This window comes from Ochotona princeps, chromosome 10, assembly GCF_030435755.1.
Source record: "Ochotona princeps isolate mOchPri1 chromosome 10, mOchPri1.hap1, whole genome shotgun sequence".
NCBI classification, from domain to species: domain Eukaryota; kingdom Metazoa; phylum Chordata; class Mammalia; order Lagomorpha; family Ochotonidae; genus Ochotona; species Ochotona princeps.
In genome coordinates, this window is record NC_080841.1 from 60943145 (window position 1) to 60954815 (window position 11671).

At 42.4% G+C, this 11671-nt stretch overlaps 1 protein-coding gene across 1 annotated transcript in view; it reads left to right on the top strand.

Moving 5' to 3' along the window:
• IL2RA (interleukin 2 receptor subunit alpha) overlaps positions 1 to 10673 on the top strand; it is a 40769-nt gene extending 30096 nt beyond the window's left edge. Inside the window, exons 3-8 of the mRNA XM_058669516.1 lie at positions 77 to 187; positions 2966 to 3181; positions 5028 to 5099; positions 5444 to 5515; positions 6412 to 6478; positions 9345 to 10673. Coding sequence (XP_058525499.1) covers positions 77 to 187; positions 2966 to 3181; positions 5028 to 5099; positions 5444 to 5515; positions 6412 to 6478; positions 9345 to 9369 — 563 coding nt within the window. The 3' untranslated portion in view covers positions 9370 to 10673. The remainder of the gene's footprint in view (positions 1 to 76; positions 188 to 2965; positions 3182 to 5027; positions 5100 to 5443; positions 5516 to 6411; positions 6479 to 9344) is intronic.
• Positions 10674 to 11671: the final 998 nt, after the last annotated feature.

Consider the following 11671-nt stretch of genomic DNA (forward strand, 5'->3'; position numbering starts at 1 on the left):
CTGAGTGAACGAATATGTGAATGGGACTTCTGCTTGAAGTGTTTGGAAGTTACCTCATCCCACACATATTTTCTAGCAATTAAGAACTCAGAAAGACAAGTGACAACTCAACCTGAAGAAAAGACAGAAAGAAAAACCACAGAAATGCAAAGTCCGATGCAGCCTGTGGACCAGGAGCATCCTCTAGGTAAGAGATGACCGGGAACACCTGGGAATCAACTTGGCCTCCTCGGAGCCAACCCTTCCCTTGCACCTGTATAATGCGTTCCCCCAGGGAGAAAAGTCTGTGCCTTTATGCATACGTATGCACATTTCCTTCTCTTCTCAGAGATCTTGTGGACAAGAACTATTGCTTTTTACTCAGCAACTCAGCCAACATGAGCTATGGTTGGGAACTAGGCTAAATAGAAGTTATTCAACTGAATTCAAAATCATGTTTGTTTTTAAAGATTTATTTTATTTCTATTGGAAAGGCAGATGTAAAGAGAGGAGGAGAGATAGAGAGGAAGATCTTCCATCCAATCATTCACTCCACAAACAGCTGCAACTACCAGAGCTGAGGCAATCTGAAGCTAGGGGCCTGGAGTCTCTCCCAGGTCTTGCACGTAGGTGCAGAGTCCCAAGGCTTTGGGCCGTCCTCGACTGTTTTCCTAGGCCACAAGCAGGGAGCTGGAAGGGAAACAGGGCTGCCTGGATTAGAACTGTTGCCCATATGGGATCCCAGTGTGTGAATGGCGAGAACTTTAGCCGCTAGGCTATTGCAGCTGGCCTCTCAAAAGCATATGTTAATGCTGTGTGTAGACACTGCCAGCAAAAGTACAAGCATGTACAGGACACCCATCCTTGGCCTCAAGGAAACGCACTGCCAGTATTATTACGAATTATGATGAATGGGATGGGGTTGTAACATAGGCTAGTGATTCTCTGAGCTCCAAACAGACACCTCCCAGCTCTCAGATTGTAGATGACTTCCCATAGATGTTGTAATTAAGTCACACTGTCAAGGAGCAATGTAACTTACTAGGAAAAACCTGAACTTTAGGGGCACCAGTTGATTCTTACAAGATCCCATAGCTCTACGCCAATTTTGTAATTTAAAAAAAAAACTTTTTTATTTTTATTTGAAAGGCAAATCAGATTTATGGAGAGGAGAGACAGAAAGATCTTCCATCTACTGGTCCACTCTCAGCCAGAGCTGAGCCAATCTAAAGCCAAGAGCTTCTTCCAGGTCTTCCTTGTGGGTACAAGATCCCAAGGCTTTGGCCCATCCACTAATGCTTTCCCAAGCACAAATAGGGAGTTGGATCAGAAAAGGAACAATCAGGAAATGAACTGGCACCCATAAGGAATCCTAGCACTTTCAAGGTGAGGATTTAGCCATTGAGACATCATACCGGGTCCCAATTTTGTAATCTTATGAATAAATTTGTCATTTCACCTATGTTTTCTTTTGAGCCTTACTAACCAGTGAATCAGAAAAGAATAAGGACAACTTCAGGTTGCTAAAAGAACAAAGACAGAAAAGTTAAAAGATTCATGCAACAGGAGACAGGTGTTTAGCAGTTAAAATGTCACTGGGATGGTTGTAGCCCCATTTATGTGCCTAGGGTTCAGTCCTGCTCCATGCCAATTCCCCTCCTCCCCAAATTAAATAGATCAATGGGGGCCATTGCTGTGATATAATAGCCTAAACCTAAGCCTCAGCCTGGGGTTCTGACATCCCACATGGTGTCATGTCCTGGTTGCTCCACTTTCAATCCAGTTCCTTGTTTATGGCCTGGGAAAGCAGTGGAGGATGGTATAAGTCTTTGGGTTCTTGTACTCATATGGAAGACCCAGAGGAAGCTTGTATTCCTGGCTTTAGATCAGCTCAGTTCTGGCTGTTGTGGTCATTTGGGAAGTGAACCAGTGAATGGAAGATTTTCTCTTTTTTGTTTCTCCTTCTGTCTGTAATTCTGTCTTGCAAATGAAACTACGAACTTTTTAAAAACTAACAAATACATGGTTAAACTAACTCACATAATGGGACTGAATAATATTTAAGTTCTCTTGTATTAGATGAGGAATATTTCTACTGATTATTTGTTTTGAAATAGTTGGAATTTATTTACAATTTCCTTTATATTAAAAAAATTCAGACACTGTTATATCATGATGGTTTTATCCCCTTACCCCTTCAACTTGGTCCTGGAATGGTGTTTCCAAACACATTTAATTATGTTGCTCTATTTCTCTCATATAACTCCCACCATGCCTCTCTCTCTCTCTCTCTCTCTCTCTCTCTCTCTCTCTCTCTCACACACACACACACACACACACACACACCATTATTGATAGGTTTTTTTAAAGAGGCCAGAGTTGTCCTCACTCAAAAGATCAAAAGCTAGTTCTGGAGGAGGGAAATTTCATAGATTGTGTTAGTTTGGTTATTTTCCTTTGAAAGAATCAAATCCAGTTCAAACACATTCTAACAGTCATGAACTATGATTATAAAACACTTTATTCTGAGAGGAGAGCACAAATTTACACACTATTTTTGAGGTGTTATATGACAGAAGACAGCTCCAAATGGGTAGCCAGCTTCTTGCTGGGGCAGATAAAAGTCACAGTGGGTGATCAGGGTGCAGTAGCCAGTCTGGAGATGCAGATTCACAGGGCCTAGAGGGTACATGCAGTCTACAGGTCCAGACTGGGGGCAGAGGGGAGGGAGTTCTGAGATTAAGGCAGAGCAGAATGAGATCTCTGAGATCAAGATCAGCCAGGCTGGGTTGTAATTAGCAGGAGTGGAAAGCTACTGAGCACGTGGGATTTCCAGAGGTCTTGCAAGGGCTCATGTGAGTCCAGCTTCAGACCTGGCTTCAGACCTGGAGAATGAACCATTCTCCATTCCTAGCTAGAAGTCACCTGGATTCAATTGCAATGCTTTCCCCTAATATGCCTTCAGAATTCTTTTCCTTCATTCCAGGTGACTGCAGGGAGCCTCCATCATGGAAACATGAAGCTACAGAGAGAATTTATCATTTCATCGTGGGGCAGGTAGTTCACTACCAGTGCCTTCAGGGATACAGGCCCATACAGAGAGAGCCTGCCGTGAGTGTCTGCAAGATGGTGTGTGGGAAAACACAGTGGACCCAACCCCAGCTCACCTGCACAAATAAAAGCAAGCACCATCAATTTCCAGGTACATAATCTCCTTCTTGAGTCCACTGATCTGTTCTTCGTGGGGCTGACCAGGATAGAACTCCTAACTCCAGCTGCCACGTGACCTTGGGAAATGAAGTTGATTCTCTTGGATCTCAGTTTTGCTTTTGTTCTTAATAAACATAACAACAACAAAAATCAGGAAGCCTTCATGGTGGCTCAGTGGGTTAAGCCACCACTTGTAACACCAGCATCCCATATGGGCACAAGTTAGAAATCCAGGTGCTCAATTTCTGATCCAGCTCCCTGCTAATGTACTTGGATGAGCAAAGGGAGATGGTCCAGATACAGCTATATGGGAAAGGTTCTGGGCTCCTGACTTTGGCCTTGAATAGCCCCAATCATTGTAGCCATTTTGGGAGTAAACCAATGGATAGAAGATCTCTCTCTTCTTCCTCCCTCTCACTAACTCTGCCTTTCAAAAAAATAAAAAATAAAAAAACCTTACAAACAAGCAAACAGACAAAAAAAAAAAAAAAAAACCAGAAAAACTCTAAGGTCTCCTTCACCTAAGGTACTTCTTGCACACAAGGGAGTTAGTAGGAGACAGGTAGAAGGGAAAGATCCCCTGAGGTCTCCACAGCAAGATGGATGCTGTCTCAACAATGCCACCCCTCTCCTAGTTAATCCCCAAATTTCACTACTTCCACAAGCTACTAAACTTGCCCTGCTTCAAAAGTGAAAGTCCAGCCAGCCACCCACATATGCCTTCCCTGAAAATCCATCATCTATAGTGTCTGTTGCTATCATGCTCCTCCTCCTTGTGTAACTCTCCACCTGCACACTCATAAAAATGTGCAGAGAAGGAGCTTTCACAAGCATGTGCACACACTCATACTCTTACACACAGATAACCTGCCTGGACTGAGAGCCTCCTCCATCTTATTTCTACAATCTAATTTACTCACATTGTGTCATAAGTCCCTATTTTCCTTGAGCCTCAACATTTCATATTTCCCATGACTTCTTCCTGGGTTCTCTGGGCTGCAATTCCTTCCCAATAGCCGATCTTCAGTGAGCCACATGGACAGCCAAGGTATGTCAATCATTTCCTTTGCAAGAGGCTCATCAGGCAGGGTCCTGACCCCTAACCACTACTAGAAGAAATGGAGAACGTTCCAAAGAGAAAGGGCTATCCCTCCGTGCATTTCTTCTTCATTGGGTGGTTTAACAATGTCCAAATTATTATTTTTAATGTTTATCTTAGTTTACTTTCGTCTACTTAAAAGACAGAAAAAGTATGTGAGAAAAAGATTGGGAGAGAGTGCGAAAATGCATGTGCATGTAGAGGAAATCTGCTGTTCACTTGTTTGTTTTTCAAACGCTTGCAATAGTTGAAGCTGAGTCAGGCCAAAGATCCAGAAAACCCATTCCTGTTTCTTCCATGTGTGGTAGAATAAAAGTACTTGAGCTGTTATCTGTTGCCTCCTAAGCATATTACCACCTTCCTACAGCAGCATTAGCAGAGGTGGCAGAACTCAAACCCACACTTTTTTTAATGGGATCTATCCCAAACAGTGGCAGCTTGACCTATCGGTCCAGTGTTTGTATTACTCCGACCCATTTGCAAGTTGCGAATGAGAGCCAGGACTGAGCTGCAATGCTTGAGAAAGAGTTGCATAATGTCATGAACAGCCAGCACCAGGGTTAGAATTCCCTCTCACATGCTTATGTAAAGTATGTGTGTGACCTCCCAGACTTATGTCCGTATGAGGATTTACGCCTCGGTAGATAAATTTGAAGCTAGCTGAAGAGGACAGGTGGTGGAAGAAGTGAGACTCTTGTTTCCCTATTTGGCTGAATACCCATCACTCTCTCTGTTGCAGATAAAGAAGAGCCTCAAGCAAGCATGGATGACCCTCTGGAGAGCGAGACTTCCTGCCCCATCACCACAACAGGTGCAGGGGAGTTTCCATGGAGACTGACACTTGACCATTAAAGCCTCCCTGGGAAAGGGTAGACATCTGGTTGCAGGATGCTCCAGCAGATGAGCAGAGCGGGTCCCAGGAGCCAACTCCAGCAGCCTCCCCTCTCTCCAATAGCAGGGGCACACATTCAGTAACCCGCATATCCCAAAGCCAGGGTCAGAAAGAGGAAACACAGGACCAAGTAAAGGAATGAAATACTGCCGCTTTACTGGTCTCCTCTCAGATTCCTTCCACCTGTCTCCCTCTCTTCAGCCTGCTGTGGTCCTGGTCTGAGTATACACTCAGAGTCCCCTTTGCCCCTTTTGCTCCCACAGATTTTCAGAAACATACAGAAGCAACAACCACCATGGAGACATTCCTATTTACAATGGAATATCAGGTAGCAGGTGAGTGGGTTCACTTGTTTTATGAACAGAATTATGGAAAACAATAGGTTGGTTGTTTAAATGACTCCCTCTTATGTAACATAATATTTAAGAGCCAGATGAATCCAGACACTAACATTGCTCCAAATGCCAAGAGTCAGTGCTAGGATGCCGTGGGTTATTGTTTCAAAGCAGCCCACATCCATCCTCCTGAGCTGATCATCAGGGACAGTGCCCCCATGCTGAGCGTAAGGAGTGAGACCAGGCAGGATGGTGGGTTGGGGGTGGAGGCAGTAGAAGCAGCCAGGGAGAAAACATGCCCCATTAGCACTGTGAGTTTCCTGGGGGGAGGGAGAGATGGGCTTTGAGGCTACACCTGCCTGCCTGACTTCAGACTCTCACCAAAGCAGCATTTAGAAAACACAAACACCTTCAGGAGATGTGAATGTGTTTACCGTTAGCTTCATACACCTGGCTGCAGACCATGCCAGCAGATGGGGAGAGTGGGGCTTAGAAGCCAACCCCAGCAGCACCCCCTCCTCCGCTACATAGGGACACACATTCCACAGCCCCCACCCCGCTCCAGGTCCCCAAAGAGACCTGGCTTCTGCACCTTACTGAACTCCTTGTCTTAGTTTGCTCCCTAGAAAGAACCTCTTGAGAAGAGGCACTATCTGTTCTCTTTAGACCAAGGCCAGCCTTCCATATGTTCCCCACCTTCCCCCACCCCTACCCTTCACAACAATCCCTGCCCTGGTTCTTTGAGCCTCCAATCACTGGAGAGCCTGCAGCCTGTCCCTTGGCTGGAAGCCTGTACTCACCTAAGGGACTTCCCTGGCTTGCTCTGTGGACCGGCACCTGCAGCCCCCCAGGCCCAGCCCTGGCTGTGCTTTGCTGAACCTCCTCTCTATTGACAGTGGCTGGCTGTGTATTCCTGCTCATCAGTGTCCTGCTTCTAATTGCACTCAGCTGGCAGCGGAGATGGTGAGTCCTACATGATCATGGAGGCCCTTTTTTCAAAGGATATATGGGCAAAGCACCTCCTGGTTGGGTCCCCAGAGCAGCAACCAGGAATTTGCATGCGACCAACACTACCAAGAGTTAAGAAAGTAAAACCAATTCAGAAAAAGGCAAGCTTTGTTAAGACAGGCCAGTTCCTCCCATCCTTTCACTGTAGACAGTGAAGCTCACTATATTTTGGTCAGGCCTGATTTGAACCCCACAGGAAGACCCTGAGAAGCTACTAGATACTTTACTTATGCTCTCTTTGACAAGAGAAAAACAATGAGATGTTTTCCAACTTTATGTTGGTCATCAGGCCACAATATATTCCCATTTTTCCTGTGTGAATGAAAAAGTGCAAATGATTGTAATGCCAATGAGAAGCCCTCCAGGGTTGTGGCATCCTACAGCTGCAGTTCATCGACTTCTCCAAAGTATGGCTTTAGGATGACCAGAGATGAAGCTTGTGAGTGCCTGGTGTATTGCAGATACACAAAAGTTCTTAAATCTTGTCTTGCTTCAAGAGGAATAACTGTAAGGGCCTAATTGAGTAGTTTGTAGACAGACTGTCATCAGACACAGAAAACAAGGTGTTTTGCAGATGTTTATGAAAATTAATGCTGTAAAGTAAAGGAGTGTCTGGAAGTGTATCAGTTTCCTCGAGTCTCCCAAAAGTACAGTGTCCAGGGAGTCAATTTTAAGTCTCAAAATGACCCTCTGCTCAGGGAGCCTGTCCAAAATCCTACTTCTTAGAATCATCTGATGGTGCCCTCTTTTGGCAAAACAGAAATGCTGCACTTGAGTTAGTAAAAGACTGTTTCTTGGCCAGAGATTTGTTTTTTTGTTTGTTTTTGTTTGTTTGTTTATTTGTTTGTTTTGGTTGCTGTTTTGAGCACTTGGCAGGAGCCAGAGATGTGTTGTAGCAGGCTCATACCAGTTAAGTGTTTAGGAGCTCTGTTAACTGACTTTAAGCACAATTATCAATAAAAATTAAAGTGTGTGAACTTATAATGAAATAAATTATATTAAAAAGGCAAAAACTTTATAATACTAATGACTTCCTAATTTTTTAAACCACATTTTATTGTTACCTTTATTTTTAGACTTATTTCCACCAATGATACATGTTAAAATATTATGGAAATAGTCTGTGGTAACGTGGTAATGGTGCAGCTCTTCTCAACTGTGTTTGGTGATTTCCAGCTGCACAATGGTAACTGAAAACTGGGTATGGGTGACTGTTTGTATCATGAGAATAGGCATCTGTTTTCAGAGACTTAACTATTAGATATTACCAGCACACCCTTGCTTGGAGCCTGGTTAGTGGGGAGCTCTGTGCAAGGCAGGAAGTAACCAGGTATTCCTGTATGCTAATTAGGGATAAGGATAAGTATCGGGCTATACTCACCAACAAGGTAGTACTAGCCACAGGTGGATTTTTAAGTTTATGCCCAGACAAACTAAATAACATTAGAAATTCAGCTGTTTCCTAGCTGCATGTGGCTACCTTATCAGAAAACACAGATACAAGGATTTCCATGATCTCACAAAGTTCTATTGGACGGTTCTGGATAGAAAGTCATTTTCAATTTAGGATAATCACTTAGCACAGTTACTATCCATTTTTCTATTCTCATTCAGCCATTATTGCCCTTCACAGAGTTAGAAGCAATGTAAAAAGCACCTGCTAAATGCCAAACACTGTAACTGCACCCAAAGATGAATGCAACATGGTCCTGTCCTTTGGAGTTTACAGATGAATGGAAATAGGGAATGAAAAGGAATACTGGCTTGAAATGTAATTTTTCAAAGTCCCAAATTGAGGGCTTTCCATAGGAGCAAAGAGGAAGATCTCTTGACCCTACATGGGAGTTTAAAGAAAGCTTTCAGAGCTGATGGTACCTGAAAGGTTGCAGGCCAAGTAAAGGCAGGCAGACCAATGCCTCTTGGCAGAGGAAGAAAACGGAGAAGTAAGGAGATGTGAAAGTATGTGATGTTATGCTTGCAAGAAGCCAAGCAGTTCAGAACAGCTAGGGAAGTAGGGAGAATGTACTGTTGCATGGATGGGCAGAGAGCTACTTATGGAGGATCTGGCTAGATGGAGTAGCTTGGCCTGTACTCTTAAGGCAGTAGAAGACTAAAGAAAGCCTTACATGTAAGACCAGTGGCTACTCTGGCTTTCTGAATGGTCTGACTACAATGGATTTTTGGTGTTAGTGTGGGTGGCAGTTTGACTATATTGCAAGAGAATAAATCCGTGTAGGAGATGATGAAAGCTCGAGCTAAATCCATGTACAGAAGTTAAAAAGGAGGAGAAGAATCAAGATACACATAAGAGAGATCAAATTAGTAGGGTTTTTTATTGAGTAAAAATAAGAAGGAAGAGGGATGAGTCAGAGGTGGCCCATAGAGTTTAATGTGTGTTATAGTGTGACCCTATGGGATAGAATCTCAAGTGAGGCTCAGAAGTGATATACCTTTTGGAAACTATCCACAAAGCTGAACCTCTCCTATAGTTTGCTCACCCAGATTCCACGTCCACAGCCAGTCAGCCCTGGAACTGACAGGGAAATGGGAGGATTTCTTGGTCTTTTTTTTCATATTCATGCACTGAACAATTAATTGAATTATCACCTTAAAAGACCACAAAGCAGAGGTGAGAACTGGGCCCCAAGTCTTGGCCTTTGGAAGAACAGGGTGGCCTAAGGCCACATTTCATAGTGTGCGCAGATAACCATATTCTGAGGACTAATATTGAATGATTTGCCCACAATGGCTTGCAGTGGGGACCATGTTTTTCTTGGTACATTATTACATCCATGGCTATGATTTAATTATATCACAACAGGAAGAAGAGCAGACGGACAATCTAGAAAACAATGGCAAGAAGCCAAGAACAGCCAACAGAGAAGTTACAAAGCACAAGCAAAATCAAAGACATTAAACACTCACCCAACAGGCATCTCTTGTGATTCCTTGCATTTTGGAAAGATCTGAAGTCACATCACAGGCTACACAGCAACTGCAATGCCATCTCTAAGTCAGCCCTGTGCTACACAAGAGTGAGCTCTACCCACTTCTAAACAGAAATTCCAAGGTCTTTGAAGGAGAAGGCGGAACAATCAGAACTCTTTGTCTTAGTTTCATGAATCTATGTTTATCGGAGCTTGAATGTTATAAAACTCTCCATGCCATATACAATATAAGGAAAACTTTCTTAATGCTAATTTTATCCCAAATTCCAAGTTTAGAAATCTCAGGTAAAACCTTAGGGCTAATGTATACACACACACACACACACACACGCACACACTTTATGTAATTGGATATTGTCCATGTAGATTCTTTCCCAGCCTGTGCTTGACAAGCCTATTCTCTTGATCACATTATTTAATATTTTTAAAGAATTCTGATCTGGTAACTAGGAATCACTTTGTCCTTAACTCAGTGTACTGAGACAGTTCCTTCTAATTGAATTTCTAAAGAAACTCGGAGGCCGAGGCTAAACAGTCTTCCAGTGACACCTAATCAGGACAGCCAAGCCCTTGGAATTGTAGAGCTTCAATATTTGGAAGGATTTTACTGGAGTCAATGTTGGGAACAGAAGGATAAGCTAGGTTCCAGGTAACGAATTACACTTAGTAAAAAGCTTTACTTGTACATTAGTAATAGACCTATTTTAGGAATAGTTTTTGGGGGATTTCTACAAATGGTACTCTGAATTTGCATGACGTGTAGAAGTGTATATTTCAAATGAAGTGTCATTAAAACATTGAAAAGATAGCTATGGCTTAAATGTTTGAGGAAGGAAGGAGACAACGTAGGGAATGGGGGAGGGGAGAGAAAAGGAGTCATATTATAGAATTTAGCTACGGAAAACGACACACCAGCGGTCCTCAAATGTTATTAAACAATTTAGCAAGTCAGAATCACGTGAAGGCTTTGTTAAAAAACAGATGATTGGGCCCACTCCCAGAGTTTCTTAATCAATGATCTGGTATGGAGCTAAAGACTTTGCAGTTCTAGCAAGTTCCCAGGTGATGCTGATGATGCTAGTCCCGAGACCACAGTCTGAGAACCCCTGGCGCATGTCCACCCACCCTCAACTGCTGAAAACAATCATCGTCAGGTGCTGAGACATCGTGCTCAATCTTTTGAATAATATTTTTCCTCTCAAATCAGTCATGTGATTAAAAAGATGAATAAAAAATTTAAACTATCAACCAGCTTTCATTTTTAAAAGGGCAGAAGACTGTTCTGAAAATGACGGGCAATTTTCAGCAGGGTTTAGGCCCAGATCAAAGAAAGATTTTCTGTCCTTCCTAAAGTGAACCAAGTATAAACCAGATTTTGTTGTCCACACTTTCCCCTCCCCCAAATACACACTTTCTGGGTATACTTAGGTTGAGCGGAATTTCAGACCGGAAAAAGTTTGTCAAATCTTACTTGAGTAAAACTGAATTGGTTTATTATTCATTTTGTGGGAGGGAGACCCATGGTGTCCAAATTGTTTTCATGAGAATACTAAGCTGTTATTTGTCTGTTTTATTCTCCTTCTTTGAAAAAGATGTTTGTTGGAATTTTCCAGAAGCTACGTGATGTGTAATGATGGGTTTATTACTGTTGTTTATAAAAGAATCAATAAAGAATATTTATAAAACTTCTTGGTGTTACCTTTTAAAAATGGTATCTCTAGATATACATCTACATAAACAAAAGATCTTAATAATTTTTAATCACATAAGCAGGGCCTGAAAAACTGCCAGCAACATCACTGGCCATTTTAGAAATACAAATCAAAACCACAGTGAACTGCATTTCATATCCACTGATAAAGACTTTGAGAGAAAAACAAAAATAAGATCTCATACCTCAGATTCCATTGGTATAAAACGGTTTAACCATTGTGAAAAACAGGCTGGTGTTACCTCAAAAAAGTTAAATACAGATTTATAGCTGACCCAGCAATTCTACTTCTATACACATACTCAAGAGAGAGGAAAAATACATGTCCAAAAGAAACTTACGTGTTATATAGTGGCATTGAACTCAAGTACCCATCACCAAATGAACGCATAAGAAATACAATATTATCCAGCCATAGGAAAGAATGGAATATTTAAATCTGTTACCAAATGGATAAGTCCCAAGTACATGATGCTAAGTTTAAGAAGC